The following is a 20,000-nucleotide window of genomic DNA, read 5'->3' as shown; positions in this document are numbered from 1 at the left end:
GGCCGCTCTTTTCGCTACCTGGGAGCAAAACACTGGAATGCTCTACCTACTCAACTAAGAATGGAACCCTCAGAGACCCTTTTTAGCGCTAGACTGAAAACCCATCTTTTTCCTTAATAGCTGTCTTCTTTGCCCGTCCCCGATCTTTTCTCGGTGAGTTTTGTAGGCAATTAGCGCGGGGATACACAGTTGTGCAGCCAGGCGCTTTACAAATCTCTTATTATTATTATTAAAAGCTAGTGTGTCCTGGTTGCGAGATCTAGCTAGCATCCATAGGCTATTTAAAATCATCTAAAAGCCGAGTTACACCAAAAACGAGTGTTACCAAAAAACCATTGAGGAGACGTGAGCAAGAATGCTCACCAACCAACACAAACAAAGCCCTTACCTATCCGTTGGTACCTCCTGGGAACTCCACTGGAGTGGAGGTACCGGACGTGAGAGCGGGCGGACATTTTATGGGGAAGATTCCAGGTGTTGTGCATTAGTGCGCATGGGGCGCAGTAAGATGACTTCATTTAGAGAACTACCAGATCGCGTCTATGAAGCCGGAAAATGTAGTTCTGTAACGTATTTTTGAGTAGTCAACCTGTGCCGAATAGTCAAAAGATAATGCAAAGATAAGGTGGCATTCCATAACTATTAATCACTATATTGTTTTTATACCACAGGTACCTCTCAGTATAATTTATCTCTTGGAAATCCTAGAATATTTGCCCCACAATAATCAATGCTAACGGTCCAAAATGTTTTATTTCCTTATGCCCGGGACATAGCATTTACAGTGATAAAATTTCAAAAGATGTGAAATACACATCCTTCATATATTTTGTAGCTGTCAACGGATGTTGATAAAATTCGCAACGGACCTTCCATTTGCCCTCTGTATGTCGGAAATGGTAATTCAATCTTGCATTGTGTAATCGTATTACATAGGACTATTATGCGTCCCCTCTGGCTTAACTGAGTCTTTCAGAATCCACCTGATCTATACTGATACATTTGCCCTGTAATGGCTGGTTGAATTAAATTAATTGAGCATATGTAGTAGGTATTATGTTCAGTGTATCGAGGTTATTTTGATGTACATATCATGACTTACATCTAAGGTAACCGTTCATCTGAGAGTGTTATGTGTGGATAATATATTATCTGTACCTTGATGGACTGTTGCCTCATGCGCAACCCAGTCTGGCAGTCATAAGTCATCTTTTTGTAATTATTCTTTTTCTTCATTTATACAATTATTTTATACCTTTATTCCATTTATCTGGACCGGTCTCTAGACAGAGTCCAATCCAGGAGAAAGTTTCCAGGTCACTTAATTGGCTCAATTTTTTTGCAAGATTCGCCTACACTACTTCTTCCATGACAAAGAAATGGCACCCGACCTAACACAAGGTAAGAACACAGGCCTTAAGAGACGCTCTACCTTCAACCCCCCATCACTAGTGTGCCTCTAAAGGTACTCGCATTTGAGAAGGAAGTCCAAAAGGAAATATCTGCCCTTTGTAAAGAGAACAAGAAGGTCCCTTTCCGTAATCTTCGTAAAAATGAACAATTGGGGGGGGATGACATGGGGTGGGGGGGCGTGGCTAGCAGCCGACCAAGATGGCCGCGTAGTCGAGGAGCTCCAGAGACGAAGCGGCCCTTCCCATAAATCCGCATGTTGATCCCGTAATAAACGTAAATCCGGGGGCTGAAGCTGAAGTCCGGGGCCAAGAGGCGACGACCGGCACCACTCCGGAGCCGAGACAAAGCCGGGAACTGCACCAAAGGAGGAGCGGATGGCGGCGGCCTAATTCACTAACAGAAGCCGCGCCCTAACGTAATGTGCAGTAGGACCTGGAGCGGAGGGGGAGGTGTGACGAACTCCGGCGGTTCTAGAGATCGCCGCAAGTCCAGCGAGACCGGAGGAATCGGGACCCATCGTCCAGCAGCGGGGGGGTCCGATGGGACGACCATCGGTGGCGAAGGAGGAGTGAAGTCCCCTCCCCTATCGGCGAGACGGGAGAGACTGGTGCCGGGAGCTAACAGGATCCACCGCACACTGCAGCGCAAAAGACAGACACATCCCGCGGCGTATCCCATTGCCAACGATACGCACCAAATGAACGTGGGACCCCTCTGCCACCCCAACTCCCCTCCTCCCTTTTTTATCAAAGGTGAGCAGACTGCGGCATAGACAGAAGGGAAGCCGGTGTTGGCCTGTATCGTGCGCCGCACCGGGGAACACAGTCGGCAGAGGCAGGTGGAAAAGCAAGACGGGTGCAGGGGCACTGGATCAGTGGAGGTGGGGGCAGGGAGCGACTAGAGGACAACCAACAGCGGTGTCGCTTGAGGTGGCTGGTGTACACGAGATCGGAGGAGAGGGAGGCCTGGCCCGGACTGTACAATTGGAGAACCGGAATGCGGAACCTGTAATGAGGACAAGAAGTGACTGTCCAATCCCACATATATAGCACACCAGGTAGTGGTTGACCTAACAACTGTGGACTCGACAAATAACCGACACACCACACACATACCACTCTGCAGTACACAATAGTCTGTCACAAATAGATTTTTTCCTGATGTTGGGAGCTAGTCTGCACAGCGTCGAAGGGATAGTAAAACCCAGGGGCATCTCGGATCACTCCACAATAATACTGACACTCTCTTGCCGAGAGAACTCTCGTAAGAGGCTATATCCTATCTACCCTAATCATCTTAAGATTCCCAGCATTAGGAAGGACCTTAAAAACACTACCAAACAGGGGGAGGAGCCAAGCTCGACATCGTGATGGCCGCATGGTAGCTCGGCTCCGCCGGCCTCCCTGCCTAAACTCAACTATCCTGTCGCCCATCCTGCCCAAAAACGATAACATTTTATAGACGAAGGTTTGCTGACACATACCACCCGTCCTGGTGGATCCGGCGTTCAGTGGGTCCGCAGCGGCGTCCTCCCAGGAAGTGCGGCCTCCGTGGGGTGGAGACCGGGGCCTTGCCTTCAGCGAGTGGCCGGCGAGACGGTGTCGGTGGCGGCCTCGGGTGGAGGATGGAGGCCGGCCTGAAGCTGCCGTTGTGCGAAAAGGCCGGAGGCAACTGAACGCGCCTGGGACTACCATCCGGTGTTCCAGAGGTGAGGTGCGGTAAGTTGTGTGTGGGGGGACGCCGTGCTGGTGGCTCCCCCCTTTGTTGCCTTGCCCGGCCATTCCGAACCTCATCGCTCGGTGGCGGTGAGTGACTCCAGCGGAGCGGTGGCACCGGCGGGTCCCCCTCTTTTGGTGGTTCTCATTTCTGCACCAAGGGTGCTGTTTGGGTGCTTGAAGGGGATCCCGCGGGGGCCCTGCTGATGAGCCCACCCCAGGAGTTGGTTTCGAAGGGACGGCGCTGTACTCGCAAAATGGCGGCTGATGCCGTATGCTGTGGAACGCCCCGGGATGTCGATGCTGTACCTCTGTACTGTGCTGGGGCCTGCACTGGGGAGCGCGAACCCACGATTGGCGACGTTCTACGAGCGCTGAAGATTTGGCAAGTGACCTTGGCCCGGGATCCTTGTGTACAAGACAATGTGGTGACCACCATTGCTCCCGGGCCGTCCCTCAGAGATGCGGATGGGCCCGAGGTGGATGCTGATTGTTCCCCGCTTTTTGGTGGGGGTAGCGATGTCCCGGTACGCATGCGGAAGGATTTGCTGGTGATCATTGACACTGGTATACATGACTGCCGTAAACAGCTTTTGCATTACCATCGGCGGAGGAGATCCCATGGGTTGCTTCCATTGGCCGTTCAGCGGCTGCCCCACGGCCTTTTCTCACCGCTTTGTTTTATGCCCGCTACTTCGACATACATCGTGGCGAGTTTCATTGCAAACAGGAACACAGCCCTAAATATCAGGCGTATGCATGGAGTGCTCGCATGGGCTCCAAACTTGTCGGACCCGGCAGTGATACTATCGTTAGATGCGAGAATGGCATTTGACATGATAGAGTGGCAATACCTGTTTGCGGTCCTGGCTCACATGGGTTTTGGGCCAAAATTTAGAGCATGGGTACGACTATTGTACTCAGCTCCTCTGGCTCAAGTTACGGCCAACGGACATATATCCCACACGATACGACTAACGAGAGGAATGCGCCAGGGATGCCCTCGGTCGCCGTTGCTGTTTGCAATGGCAATAGAACCGCTGGCAACGTTAATTAGGACAACCCCGTTGTTGAAAGGTATTAACGGGTGGGAGGGATGGGAAGACCGTCTCTCACTTTATGCTGATGACATGTTAGTTTATCTGATGGACCCAGACGCAGTATACCAGACCTCCTTACAATTTGCGACACACACGGGAAAGCATCAGGATACACTATAAATTGGGCCAAATCAGAGCTTTACATTCTGCAGGGACCAGAGCCCTCACTCCTCGTGGGATGCCCATTGGTGCTAGCGGGGAATTCCTTTAAATATTTGGGTGTTCACATTACTAAAGACATGACAGACTTCTTTGCGAAAAATCTGGCTCAACCTCTGGAAAGCCTGCGGCGCAATGTGACACACTGGGCATCTTTGCCCCTAACGCTTCTGGGTAGAGCCGCGCTGTACAAAATGATGGCACTGCCGAGATTTCTCTATGCACTTGAGAATGCGCCCTACCCAATCCCACCCAGATATTTTAAAGACATAGCGGCACAAGTCTCGACCCTGTTGTGAGGTAAACGCCCAGCACGTGTAGCGCAGGCCAAGATGCACAGGGGTTGGTACGATGGCGGGATAGCGCTACCAAATTTACAACTGTATTACTGGGCAGCACAACTCAAAACCCTCAATCAATGGATTCACGCGCCTCACGACGACCCAGCATATAGGGCAGACAGGGCGCAATTGGGCACGAACAATATGCTGGCGGTGCTCTACAACAAAACACTCGCCGCAAAACTAGAAGGACCCACGACGCACACGGTCGCAATGTGGTACACGGCACTGGCAAAGCTGGGATGGAAAGGGGTCATAACTAAACTTACCCTGCTCTGGGATACCAAGGATCTGGGACAATTAAGACGCAGTAAAGGTTTCACACAGTGGGATAGCATTGGTATCTCCACGGTGGGAGACTTACGGGATAAAGGAACAGTAATTCCTTTTGCCCAGCTTCAAAAACAATATAAATTAGCATGGCTTATTAACAGAGACAGCCAACATCACTAATTTCTACACTCCAGACAGTGCTGACTGTTACTCAACACGTCCAATACGAGATCCATGTGACTTTACAAGCATTACCATACACTATTAGATGTCACGGACAGAGACACCAACACTGAAGTTGAAGAATTTTTGAATGAGAAGCCACTACCTTGTGTTCCTCCTAATCTGAAATAAGAAATAAACACCCCCATGATATGGTGCAGGCTATACACCACATGGCAACTGGAAAGACACCAGGATCGGACAGAGGTTATTTAAAATTGTATCAACTGATGGCTAAGTGTCAGCACCAAACCTAGCCCTTCTGTATTAAGTTGCAGCTGGCAGAGGTATATTACCACCTTCCCTCAGTGATGATCTGATAGAATTGATACCCAAACAGGGACGTACGCCTTTTGACGTCTCATTCATACAGCAACTCTGAACTCTGCCAGAGTCTCAACAAGGTTATGGCAGGTCATACAACGCAAATGCTTTCTGGCCTGAGCCACCCAGACCAAAATGGTTTTGTACCAGGTAGAAGCATGATCCTGAATATCAGAATAATATACAGGATCATGGAAGCAGCTCCAACTGTGTAGCCTCAATCAGCCTGCCTGGTCTGTGACCTGAAGTAGGCGTTTGACATCTTGGAGAATTGCTGGGTACTGGTTTAATGTGTTGAAGAAATTTGTCTTTAGGAAGCAAACCCTACCTTTAATCAAATTGATCTACTAGCAGGGTTTGGCTGGGCAAATTAATCTCTGCCTCCTTCATGGTACACAGGAGGTTCCAGCACGGGTGCTCCTTGTCCCCTTTCCTTTGCACGGTGGTTATGCAGCCTGTGGTCATCGGACTAAGATTGGAGGGAGAAACCTAGGTCATACCACTAGTTGACAGTGTATGAGCGATATCCGATGTGGCCTAACTGCTAGAGCTAACGACATTGAGGCTGGGGAACCGGGTTTGAGTCTCGGCAGGGATGCTCAACATCCTGTGATTCTGGGAAAATCACATCATCTCCCCATGCCTAACAAAATGAATGTGTACTTCGATAACGCAACTGGTGCTCATGTAAAGCGCTCTGATACCTTCGAGTTGAGTTTGCGCTATATAAAACTCCCCCACAAAAAAAAGAATAATAAGATGCCTAGGACCCTTAAGACATTTGGCATAGTGTCCAGGTTACAGTTTACTTGGTCTTGCCTGTTACTGTTGCACTCAACATCACTAAAGCTCGGCTGGAAATTGAAAGTGGTAGAATTAAATTGGAGAGAGACTTCTTCCCTACCTGGAGATCAGGATGTTTTCATGCTGGGTAAGACCTGCTTGACCGAAACTCTCACCAAAAGTTTCTGCCCACAGGGTGCAAATAACATTAGAGGATTCTCCCACTCTCAGTCATGAGATACATCACCTTATCAAAAATGATGAGAATAGGGGGTTTGGTTGAGGAGGAAGATGGGGGTATGAGTCTGCAGCTCCGTCCCCACCATCGATTATACCATTGTTACCACAGCCTCACATTATGCCTACAAGTGACTTCGCAGGTACAAATTGGCCCCTTGCACACGAAAGCTTTAAAAAAACAACTCCTGTGCAACCAACTAAGATTAAATACTCACAGCATTTTCAATGGCGACCCCTACTTACCAAGAGTGCCCCTAACTTGGGGAACGTCCCCAGGTAACAACTGTATTCCCCGTGGGGGCTATAAGGTTTCAATCCTTTGTTAAGTAAAATGAATCACTTCATCCACTTGTTTGTTCGATTATACCTGTAATCCTTTATTCATTCAATTGCTTTTTTTGGAGTTGTTATTCACTCCTTTTTAGCACATCTTTTTATTTTTTCAAATGCAAATTAAGAAAACATCCAATGCATTTCGGCTGTACAAGCCTTCATCAGGGAACATTTATCTAAAGATAAAGTAGTCTTATTAATAGATATACATCATACACGAGGATACTTGGTTAAACCATGATACAGTGTTGTAGAACGTGTAAATTGAAGTGATCCTTACTTGCCGCCATCTTGTAATCAAAATAGCACCACTGTAGGGGCAGATTGTCCTGAAGTCAGAATACTAATCAGCTCGCAATCAACAGTTACGAGTAAGAAGACACCTCTTACAACATTCTACGCCATGCACACCGTAAACCTGCACCTGATCAGGCGATCGCTGAGATGTGTTGAAAAGGGTTTTTGGTTGCCTCTTGGATCAGTAGCAGAGTAACATGGTGTTGTCACAGTAGTTTGTTCATCTTCTCTCTGTTGTATATGAACAGATTCCCTTACCAAGGTGAGTATTCCTTAGCGCAGCGACTAATAACACAGATGGAAGTTTCGCAAAGTTTCTTGCTTTCTTGTGTGGCCAGATTCCTTTATCAAGAGGCTCATTCAATAGCGCTGAGATTAAACAAACTGAACTTAAAGATAAAACGTTAAGGATAACATGAGACACAAGATAACATAATTGTGAAATTGTGGACATAAGGAGAGGGATTAATCAAGAAATTGCACAAGCTATATGCCCTGAAGAAGCAATGATGTTGCAAAACACGTTTAGGCTGCAAACATTTTTTCAAGATTAAACAAATGGACAGGTTATTTTTTCTTCCCAGAATTTGAACATTTATTTGTATTAACCTATATATACAATGGTTGGGTGCCAGTGCTCTGAGAACAGCGCCGTACAATATACTGAGTGAGTGTGAGTGTATGTGTGCGCACACATACAGATATTACCTACTGGCGGTGCCCAGTAGGTAGTTACAGTTCGGACCTAGCTTCCAAAGGAAGGGTGGTTTTTGATCTGCCAATAACTTGGACACCGTTTGATGAATCTTAGCGAAATTTTCAAAACTAATGGGTCAGTCACGTCAGCTGTGGTCTTGAAAATTTCAGGGAGATCCGTCAAAAGGGAATGAGGGAGGGCTGAGAAAAAGGGGGTGGGGGGTCCCAAAACGCTTTTTCTCCATGTTAATTTGCATAGGAAACTTTTGACATAGCTACAGCCTAAACTGCTGAACGGAATTACAACAAATTTGGCAAAAAGGTAGCTCCTGGTCAAGAAACGACTCTTTGTAAAAATTGTGTAAATCCGTTCAGTAGTTCCTGAAAAATGAAAGAATTTTCAGATATACAACTCTGGCCACGGTGGATCCGCAACCCCTCCCGATCTTGTACCTGAGATCTGATTGGCTGCCAACACTTCAAACTAGGAAGTGTTGGCAGCCATCTTATGACTCAGTTGAACCGAGTTACATGAAAAAACAAATTAAAAAAGGTTAAGGAGGCAGGGCAGAAACACCCATACCCCATGGGCCCCTGGGGGGCCGACACTGACCCCCTAGGGCCCAGAAACCACTAAAAAACAATATTGGCAGAAAATCAAGTTGCATTTGCGAATCCTGCCTAAAACATTTTAAAAAATGAAGCCCAGGTTGCCGCACCTCGTTTAAATAGTCCCCCGGGTGGACCAGGTCCCGGGGGGAATTAGAAATATGGATGTGTTGCACAAAGGTTGGGACACACGAGCTATATGCATAGTTGTCCATCACTTTAAATGATGTGCTACAAGAAGGTCGAGGCACAGGGGCAACACACAGTTGACACAGTTGTCAGTCACATGAGGAGATAAACCTATGCGTGGTTTAGGCACACAAGCCTCTCACGATCATGAGACAGAACCGAGTAAAGCACAGCGGCATCAGAGGCTGTATACAAGGGAACGTAGGTCGGCAGAGAAGCGGTTTACAGTCTTAGGTCTCAGGAGATTCGGCTCAAATGGTCTTGCAAAAGATGCATGTGCTTAACTTGGTCTTTTGTTGAACATTCAGATTTATCCATGCCAGGCAGTCAACACCTCCTGGTTCTTCCAGCAGCAGAAGGGTTTTTTTTCTCAGCAGCAAGAATATTGTCCTTACCCCAAAGAGACAGCCACAAATTTGGTCTCTGGTCCTCGCATTCCCTTACACTGGTTTTCACAGCTCCTTGAGTGAAATGTTATGATATCCTGGACTGGCCAGCTGATATTACGTCCTAGCAGCAGTTGGCCAAATGGACAACCAAGTTCAAAATTTGCATCCAAAATCCGAAGGGAAAAATCTGCAGTTAAGTGAATTAGTCTTCCTTCAGCTCCATGGTAACCGTTTGGAGCCAACACTGCTAAGTTCCATTTGTGATTGTAGGTAGACTGTTCTCTCTCAGCACAGAGTGCAGGATAAGGGGAGGGGCAGGGAGCCCCAGTCTTTCGTGGGGAATCCTCGGGCTAGGTATCCAGGCCACAGTCTTTACCCAGAGTTGCAAAATGTCCATTCTCTGCATGAAGATTCAAAGATGGACACTGCACTTAGGCTTTACAAATAAATCAACGAGAAGGGAACCTACTGGAGAGAATGGGGGGCCGCTAACTCTGGGTATCATTAACCTACTAAAGCACTCTACTACTTGATAAGCTACATATACTCAAGGGTAGGGTAACCAGATATTGAAAAGCAAAAACTGGCATTCCACAAATAAAGTAGTAAACCTGCAATACTGAGGGGACCAAGGGGCAAAGAATAATAAAATTGGCAGTGCTCATCAACACAGAAAATACAGCCACTGAGGAATGAAGGGTGAACAAATACGTTTACAAAAACTATTGTCTCTGTTAAGGAAATTGCTTTATAACACGGGCTGCTTACTAATCCATCACTGGGACCCATGAAAACTTCCCTCCCTGCTTGTTTTGCTGACCATCTCTGAATTCATGGACATGTGCTGAAAGTACTGAGCTTTGCCGGGACACAATTGTTTAAGGTGATGCCTTTATTCTGCCCTATAGGTGATCAGGTTTCCACCAACCCTACCAACAGGTTAGTTCTCACCGAGTGATCAGAATTCCTGACAAACAAAGAAAGTAAACACTGCTGTGGAGCACTTCTGATGCCGCTATCTTCAGGCACATTACCTTTCAGATGCACCAACTCAACACACTAAATTCTTACATGCACAAACAAGCATTTGCAATACAATTAGTCTCGCATTAGGAAAGTTTGAGCTATTGGTATTGTAAATGACGATTTTTTTTATGTGTTATTTTGAAAATAGCGAAATTAATAGCTTTGTCATTTACATTGGCAATAGTTTTAACTTTCGCAAATGTAACACCTATAGCATTTGTAATGCAATATGTGTTGTTTTTACGTGACTTCGATGTATTGATATTACAAATAACAATGGCTTTTAATTTTTTAAAATAATTAATACATAAATAAAAGGAGGGAGGAGTTCACCTGAACCTTGAATAGGTCTGTGCCTGCCTTCCACAATGCTGGCTCCACCCTCTGGGGAGCGGCTGATGTCTCTGCCCTGCACACTGAAAGAAGAGAAGGAGTCCTGTAAACAAAGTGCTCCAGGACTGTACTTGCCTTCCACAATGCTGGCTCCACCTCCTGTGGGGCATCTGATGTGCATGCTCTGCACTGTGAAAGGAAAGGAGAAGTCTGGTAAACAGAGTGCTTCAGAACTGGTTAGGACTGGACAAAGGCCCCTCTCCTCTCAGAGAACAAAGGATTTCTGGGTATAAGTATTGGGACCCTGCTCCCATGAAATTAGATCACTTTGGACTACAAGAAGAAACCTTTACTGAGGAGAGGAACCTGAAGAAACTGAGGAGAGACTATTCCCAAGCTGAAGTGCTGCTTGGGGGATTGGCCTGCAGTGGTTGCCTTACTGCCAAAGGAAGGAGAAAGGAACTTTGTGTACTTTGCTTTTAACTTGTGAACGATCTCCAAGGGCTTGGAAAAGAGCTTGCCTCCTACTGAAGTCTCAGGGACAACAGACTTCACCCCCCAGCTCCCCAGAGTTTTTTTGGAAGTGCCTGCTGCTGTTTTGGGCCTTCTGAGGAACTGCGTGTCGCAAGGAGCTCGAAGCGCGACTCAACGGGAAGAAGTGTGTCGCCATTGCTGTACCTGCTGTCGCAACTCCGGAGAAAGGAGGGTGTCGCCGCTGGAACTGTCGCACTGCACCGGAGAGAAGCGTGCCGCAACGAAGAGGAAGCGTGTCGCCATCGCTGCTGCTGCCTTTGCAACTCCGAAGGAGGGTGTCGCCGCTGGAGCTGTCGTACTGCACCGCATCTGGAGAAGAATCTCGCAACGAGGTTGGAGCGGGTCACCATCGCTGTGCCTGCCGTCGCAACTCCAAAGAAGGAGGGTGTCGCCGCTGGAACTGTGGCACTGCACCGCATCGATCAAGAGCACCTCACACCCCGAGAAGCGCGCCACCGTCGGAGCTGCTGGCGTTGCATCTTGGATGTCGCCGCTGTAGTTGTCGCATCGAGCGGAAGCTTCACGTATCGTGGAGAAGAGCGTCGCCGCTGGAACGGTTGCCGTCGCATCGTAAGGGTGTCGCCGCTGCACTCCACGCATCGAACCAAGAGCTTCTCCCATCCTCGAGAAACCGTGCCGCATCTGGAAGATCTTCACGTCTTTATTTCTTTGTATCTAAACTTTGCCACATTTCCCATCGCTGCGACGTTGCTTGTCGTGGAAGCACAACGCAACTTAAGGTACATTGACGCAGAGTGTCGCATCTAAGAACTGAAATGAACTAAGCCTAATCTACCATCTTAAAGTAATCATAGTGTGTATTTTTGTTGTTTAATGGTCTTGTGGTAACTCTATGTAAAGTCTACTTATTTTTTATATAAAACATGTGTGGTGTCCATTTGTAGTGTTGTCACTGGGTTACTGTATGTGGTCACAACTACTTAACTTGCAATGCCTCTGAAATAAGCCTTGACTTCTTGCGCCACGCAACCTAGAGGGTGAGCAGGGGTTATTTTAGGTGTGTGATCCCCTTTCCCTGACTAGAGGAGAGGGTCCCTATTTGTCACAAGTACCTACCTGTGTCAACTACAGACCCCCAAATCTAACAGTGAGAGTAAGCATGAGAGAGAGATGGACACCTTAATCAATATGAGGTTCATCAGTGATGGACAGAAAAAAGCATGGTGATTATTGACAAAGATAGGCACACACAAGATGGCTGAGGATTGAGAGAGAGGGTCAATAGGAGCATGGTGAGGACTGAGCAATATAGACAGAACAAGTCCATAATTTTTTGCAACTTCTCCCCTAGCTATGTTTTTCCACAGCATCTTGTTTTGTGCAAAAATTGTTCCCCAAAAAGACACCAGAGTTTAAAAAAACAATATTGTTCATTGAGCGTGAAAAAATGTATTAGATGCACATCACCACAAAATTCACTGTACCAACAGAAGTGTACTTGCTGACTGTAATTTGGTTCTATGGCATACTTTGATACTTCAAGCAAAGGGCCTTCAAGTCCCATTATGCTTCATGTTTTAAAAAGTGAGGAGAGGCTGAAGTGGGTCCCATGACAAATGAACTGCGGGTTCTTACATAGGCCTATAAACCTACACCTGGCAAGAAGAGTGGCGAGGTGAGATGCAGTCGTACTGCCTGTGCCCTTAAAGTGCGCACAGACTGTACATAACACTCCGAATAAGGGCACGTAGCAGATGAAAACTCCGCCGGTCCTGGGAGGCTTGCGTTCTGTGGATAAAATAACATATCAGCCACATGCTGGAATAATTACAGTGGAAGTTCTTGGTGCACAGGGGTTTTTGTAGGAGGCTTTCAGGGAAGAATGGTCGTGATCACAAGGGAGGGGTCGGGAACAATAAGTATTAAATGCCTCCAGGGGCAGGGCTGACATTGCAGCAAGATCTTGCAATTTGGAAGCATGAAGGGCAGTTCTATACAGAGTTATGGAGGATGCGCCCCGCAGAAGCAGATGAGGATGTGCAGACAGGGGGAGGGGCAGGAAAAGAGGGCTCCTAGAAGCCATTGGCACTGCTGGCTGGGGCTTGTGGAATCCGATAGCTGTGGGCAGGAAGTCCAGGCAGCAAATAGATTGAAACTCCAGGAAGGATATGTTGCGTGGGCACCCCTGATAGGGCGAGGGTCTTTGCCCGCAGTAACATGAGTTGGGAAGGGTGCATGCGTGGAGGGCCTCAGCGATGTTGCTGCGTGTATAAATAACGCACAGTAAGCAGGCAGCGTGTATTCATATTAGTGGTAAAAAGCTGCGCCTGCTTTGTGTAGATATCGCAAGTCAACCCGTGCATTTAAAATAGAAAAGGCTAAACGGGCACGGACGCTGGCGACTTTAATTTAAAAAGCACCACTTTAATGTACCATGAGCGGCCACGCCTATAGGCTACCTCGCATTGGTTTAGTTCGGACCCACATGTAAGCAACGTATAAGGATTTTGCATTACCAGGAATCCTGCTTCTGGTAATTTAACTACGGGGCACGTGTAATCTCCCAACCGGCACTAGCGTTTTTTCTGCAGACCGTTCGTAACAACTCCACATAGAGACAGGGAAAACAAATTAACAACAAGCTCTCGGCATTGCGTGGTGGGGGCGGGGGAGCGGCATTGTCTGGCGGGGCGGTGATCAAAGGAAGGGTGGGAGGGACATTGGCGAGCGAGGGGCGAGGGGTGAGGGGGTGTGCAGCCTAGTGAGCTGAAGTGGCAGCAGAGGCAGAGCGCGGCGAGCAGAGTGTCTGGTGGCAAATAGCAACTGTGCACAATGCGCGTGGTTGTGCTCACATGCACTGTACCCGATCCCCAGTTTGGGTACACTTTTGAAAGCCTTACTATAATCTCGCCAACAATCATTGCTAAAGCAATGCCTCAGACTCGACCTAAAAAGGGATTCATTTTGAGATGAGGCATATATTCACTCACAGTTCTTACTCAAAACAGAAGAAGAATGCCCTAATTCAAAGGCCACTGAACTCTATCGGACATGTAAACCTATTTGGTGTTAGCAAATGCCACTGCCCCAGCCCTATTAGCCCATTTAAAAGAAAACACCACCAACATGCGAAAAAGATTCTGCAAGCAAAAATACAGCGACAAATAGTAATAGCAGATTGTGAGATGAATGGCTAAATTAATCAAAATACTTGCATATTAATCAGTATCGCTTCTTTCGCAGGCACTAGTAGTTCAACCAAATGTTCTACAACATTTCAGAAACTCACTGTCCATTCAGGATGTGTGTGCTCATATATCAGTTTAAATTTTTTTTTTTAAAGTGTTCTTTTCAGGGATGTTATAATCTGTAATACTAAATAAAAAAGGCACTGGCAAAGCCAATCAAATCTTGTCTATTTAACACGAATGCCAGCCTGTATGTCTGTATATTATTGCCAAAAAAAGGTAAAGTTAAAAACATTTCTAAATACTGGAGGAAAGGCAAACAAATATCTTACTTTATATCAAAACTGTATATTGAATCCAAAGTTTAAGTCTATATAATGGCATGGTTTGTATTTCAAATAATTTTCACTTTATAGCAGGGTTGGAGAGGAGGGATAGCGACAGGAACTGGGTAGTAGAAATCTGGAAATCCGGACCTCTGCCGGGATATCACCCACCACTCAGGAGGCCATAGCGGAGGCCTTTGCCACGTACTATGAACACACATACTCCTCCACAACAAATTGGTCTAGCGAAGAGTGCACTTACCTCCTTAAAGATCTCTCCATCAAGGATCCTATCAGGCAAAGATAGGGACACGCTTGAGGAAAACCTGACGGTAGAGGAGGTAATCCGGGAGTTCCAGTCTCAGAAGGCAGCTGGGTCTAACGGACTGCCCGTGGAACAAAACAAGTGCATGGCAGACAAGGTAGCAAAATACATGCTGGCCATGTTTCAGGCAGCAAGGAAGGAAGGCAGCCTGACTGGCTAACATTGCAGTCATTTCTACAAAAAGAGAAGAGGCCGCCGGCTTGCGACTCTTACATGCCTGTACCTCTCTTGAACCTGGAGGCCAAGGTCTTAGCAAAGGCCTTGGCCAATAGACTGAAGACAGTGATAACCACAATTGCACACCCGAACCAGTTGGGGTTTATGCCACATAGGGGTACCAGATTGAATTTGAGGAGTCTTTATGGGGTATTACACGTGACAGAAGCAAGGATGGCATTTAATAGTATTGACTGGACATATCGGTTTGCTGCCCTGATCAGGTTAGGATTTGGCCCCCAGTTCTGTAATTGGATTAGACTCCTGTGCCAGGGCCCGCTGGCGAGGGCAAACGGGGTGCGGTCCCATTCTTTCGCCCTTCACAAGTGTACAAGACAGGGTTGCCCCTTGTTCCAATGATCTTTGCTCTGGCTAGAGCAATTAGCTGCCTTGATTCATCAAGACCCCCTCCTGAGGTGAATTGGATGTGGAAAGAACTGGGAGGAATAGATCTCCCTCTAAGCTGATGATATCCTCACCTCACAGTGGATTGAGACTTATTTAGGCTATTAGATTAATTGGGATAAGTCCCTTATTTCCCCCCTTAACGAGAGTAGCCCGTCTCCGTCGTCAAGGTGTGTAGCCCCAATCATTGCAGATGGATTTCAATATTTGGGCATTTATGTAATGCGCCGTACTGAGGAGTGTTTGGAGAGAAACCTAGCTCCCCAGCTTAAACAACTCCGCAGTGATGTCACTCACTGGCGGACGCTCCCATCAGGGACGAGCCGTGCTCTTTAAGACGATGGCCCTCCTCAACTGCTATATGTTCTCCAACATACAGCTTAAAGGTACCACCCAAATTCTTTCGTAAGGTCGACAGCAAACTTTGCAAACTCCTTTAAGCTACAATTAGGGGCATACGAGGGTGGGCTAACAGTCCCAGACATACGTGCCTACTACAAGGCAGCCCAACTGACAATAATCAACGACTGGGTGTTCATGGATATGGAGGAACCGGCATATCGAGTTGACTGAGAGGCTACGGGGAGCAGCAGCTACCCAGCGCTACTGTACATCACGAAAAGGGTGAACTTATTGCCGATCCACACACAAACGGTGGTGAGGGTGTGGAGAGAGGCAACCAGATTTCTGGGATGGAGGGAAAACTTATTGACAGGACCTCACTCTGGGCCAGCGCTGCACGAAGTTGTGAACCTGAAGGGTTTTCATAAATGGGGACTGATGGGTATTGAGCACTTATGAGACATTTGAAGAGGGGGTTTGCTACTGACATTCTAGGATCTAAAGACAAAATACGAGATGGGGACTCGGAACGATTTAGGCACTTACAGCTAGAGCAATTGCCGGAGTCAACCCAGTTAAAGGACCAGCTGCTGCTGGACCCTATACCGGACAAGGCATTCTCTCTGAACTACTAAAAATTAGATAACAGTTTCCCAGACCCCTTACGGTCCCTGCGAGAGGCATGGGAGGGAGATGGAGGACTTACCGAAGAGGACGAGTGGGTGTAGGCACTACAAAGTCCTAGAAAGTTTGCAATTCGTGCCTACTTTTGGTTAGTGCAATTCAGGATACTCCGAAGATCATATTACTCCAGATCACTGTTACATCGCATGGGGCGATGCGACACAGCTTTGTGCACGAGGGGATATGGCATGGTAGATTCTTTCTTTCGTTTCCTTTGGGACTGCCCCCAAAATTAAGCAATACTGGAAGGCGGTGGTCCATATTATGGCCCAAGTCACAGGCCTCACTATCCCACTGGAGGCTACATAACAGTTGACCAAGTATGGCCCAAATACCACAAGATCTGGCTAATGTTATTGACTGGGGAGGCTAAGAGAAATATTGATAGGACATGGGGAGCAAGTAGACCCCAGAGTGTGCGGGACTGGGAGGTTGGTTTATATTGTTGCCAGCGGGAGGAATAGGAGGTCTACCAAAATCAGGGCTGTCCAAGAAAATACGAAAAAGTTTGAAACCATGGTGCGTCTACAGGAGACTGTGAAAGGTTATTTTATAGGGTGGTTTTTGGTTACTGGTGGACTAGGTGTGGGATCAGTAATGTTTGTATTTACTTTGAGTTAGAATTGCAAAACTGATGAATACTATTGATACTAACTTATTGTAATGCCAGTGTGTTCATTATGATGCTTCACATTATTCGTACAAAACTGGGTCTACTTGTGTACACTGAGAAATTGTTAAATAAAAAGATTTTGTAAATAATAATCATTTTTACTCAGGAAACTTTTAACAAAATTCAAAAGAATAATGCAATGTCACAATGTAATGGAAACGCTTGTCACAGGGTCAGCCATGTGGTGTTCTGAAGCAGCCCAGAGAGCAGAATTATGGAAAGTGCACCTTTGACCTCAGAGGCCAGCTGTGTGAGCATATCGGGTAGCCCTTCCCCAGCACCATAAAAGCTTTTGTGTGTCAAAAGCTTGTGCTTTCATGCAATATGTTGAATGCAGGAGTTAAAGTGAGGTAAAGTAAAACAACCCTTAAATGCTGCTCTTCAGCGACCCCCCAGCAGGGCCGGCGCTAGGCATGGGCAGTGTGGGCAGCCGCCCAGGGCCTCGCGCTCAGGGGGCCCCCTGCTTCACCGTGAAAGGCCATGCTTTCCCAGTTAACCTCCAGGGCCCCCTGCCCCACGCAATCAAATTACAAATGCGAGGTGTCTTGACCTTGCTGTCAGGGTGTGATGGCATTCCTGGGTGCACAGGGGTGGGGGGGAAGGGACAAACAAAGTAGGGATTGCACCGCAACTGGGCGAGCAATTATGTGTGCTCACAGTGTCAGGGGGAGGCAACACCTCTGCTAAGTACCGGCCATTGCCTTTCTGCATTTTGTTGCTAGGTGACAGAAGGCCCCCTTTGTTAGCAGAACCAGCCAGACACAGGTAAGGAGAGGTGGGTGAGGGGAGGAGGGAGCAGCCAGATCAATTGGCTCGTGTTTACTTTTATATCGCCTATTTTTTTTATTGGATTTAAAATGGATGTAGAACTGTCACGTTAGTGTTTTACGAAATGCTTCTTTACTGCTTGGAGGCCATGGGGAGGGGGGCCCCCTTTCCCTGGGCCTCTAGGCACTAGAGCAAGATCCAGGTGTGGGGCCCCCCTCCTTGTGCCCTGCAGCCATTACTCCCTCTTTCATTTCTTTGTCCCCCCACCAAAAAAACCATGCTTGCTGGAAAGGTTGTCTTTTTCTGACATTTTTCACTTTAAATGTGCTCCCTCGGGACGGGCAGAAATAAAGGTTAAAATTGAAAAATACCTAAAGCAAGACAGTGTGGATCGAAAAAAGTGGCAACATTGATTTTATTCAAACCCAAAGCACATTAGTGCCACTTTAAAGAGTTTGCCAGTGAAGCACTACTTTTGCTTTTATGAGATGGGGCAGAGGCAGGGTGACAAAGGCAGGGTGACAGAGGCAGGGTGACAGAGGGAGAGAGACAGAGGGAGAGAGAGATAAGGAGGGGGAAAGACAGAGGGAGAGAGACAGGGAGGGAGGGAGATAAAGGGAGGGAGACAGAAGGAGAGAGAGAAAGAGATGTGGGTATGCTGGTCTGGTGGCTCAGTGGACAAAGGCATCTGCTGCAGGGACCTGTGTGAAACCTTATGGTCACAATTTTTTTTTGCTTTCCCCCTCTGACCCCGCCCCCACCGGTGCGGCCCTCGGCCAAAAACCACACTGTAAATTTAGTAGTGGTCTCGGTTGTTCTAGGTCTTTTTTTATTTATGTCCAATCTTAATTTGTTCGCAATGGTATCTTGTAATTTTGTATTATATGTGTTGTGTTTTTGCACTCAACATAATTCTGGCAAGTAAAGAGCCCACACACAAAAAAGATTGTCCTACGACTCTTAGCATGTGCGTGTGGTATACTGGTGAGAAGATTTACGTTAAAAGAAATTACTTAGTATTAATGTCATCCTAAGGTGGCAGCATAATGACACAAAATGGTAAGGGAGACTTTTGAAATGTGCGAGGTTTGCTTTTGTGTAATTTTATATTTTGAATGATCCCGCCCCTCATTACCTCAACAGGATCTCCCCCCTTCATGAGACAGAACTGGAATTTCTATCAAGCACTCATCTGGAAACGATCAGTTAACATTGAGTGAAAAAACATCCATCTTTCTAAGACCTGGAACTAGCTTTTCCATCCAATGTGACAAATGTAATCCATTTAATAAAGTTTGAAAATATATGGACGTATTTCATTTGTATATTTATCTTTTTGTCATTGTTACTGATATCCACGTTAGGTCTCTTCAGTGATGCCAAATAAGATCAATAGTCCCGCAATGTCACTTTCTGTGGTCACTTCTTGTAATGTTACATGCAAATTAGAGGGGCCTCACATCTTCCCTTTCGCCCGGGGCCCCAAAAGTTCTAGGACCGGCCCTGCCCCCCAGCACAAATATCCCTGTGGCTATGCTTTTACAGACAAACTGGGAGGAGTGGGGAGTAACAAAGTGACGAGTGCGTGTGTTTTTGAATGGGTTGGGGGAAGCAGAACAAGAGGGAGGGTGCTAAAAAACACATGCACGTTCTTAGAGCGTGAATGAAAAAGAAAAAATATGCTCCCTAAATGCGAGCAGTGGAAGAATACAAGAAAGTCAATCAACAGAATTGTAAAGAGGCTATATGCTTTTAAGGCTGGGACAAACATAAGAAGAGGAAGGTAAGCCATTTAATTATAGCAAGCAAAGACAGGGACAATAAAACCAACGGTAAGCAATAGATGGGTTCTTATCCCACTGCAAGCTCATAATAGGCCTTTCGCAACCAGACAGCTCGTACTGTCAGGTAAGCAAAACGTAAAAACACTTACTCGTAGTCTGACACAACCTCGGCGTGAACCTCTCATCATTTTGTCCTTCGACTGAAAGAGAAAAAAAAGCAGATATAGAATCTTTGCTGTAGCACAAATACATTGCAAATCACAGAATGTCAACAGCAAAGTGCACTTCTTCATAAGCAATTAAAGGCAATGGATTACAAAGAGCAAGTTACTGCTTTGTCTCCAATCCACCC

At 46.8% G+C, this 20,000-nt stretch overlaps 1 protein-coding gene across 4 annotated transcripts in view; it reads right to left on the bottom strand.

Moving 5' to 3' along the window:
• The window catches only part of OSBPL9 (oxysterol binding protein like 9), a 1,205,712-nt gene that overhangs the window by 1,054,445 nt on the left and 131,267 nt on the right, over nucleotides 1-20,000 (bottom strand). For all 4 annotated transcript variants that reach the window (XM_086952425.1, XM_086952427.1, XM_086952426.1 and 1 more), the window contains exon 2: nucleotides 19,798-19,848. In XM_086952425.1, the coding sequence (XP_086808551.1) occupies nucleotides 19,798-19,848 (51 nt within the window). The remainder of the gene's footprint in view (nucleotides 1-19,797; nucleotides 19,849-20,000) is intronic.

Source organism: Lissotriton vulgaris, chromosome 1_1, assembly GCF_964263255.1.
Source record: "Lissotriton vulgaris chromosome 1_1, aLisVul1.2, whole genome shotgun sequence".
NCBI lineage: Eukaryota > Metazoa > Chordata > Amphibia > Caudata > Salamandridae > Lissotriton > Lissotriton vulgaris.
Note: the sequence above shows the minus strand (reverse complement) of the source record. Positions and strands in the feature narration are given on the sequence as shown.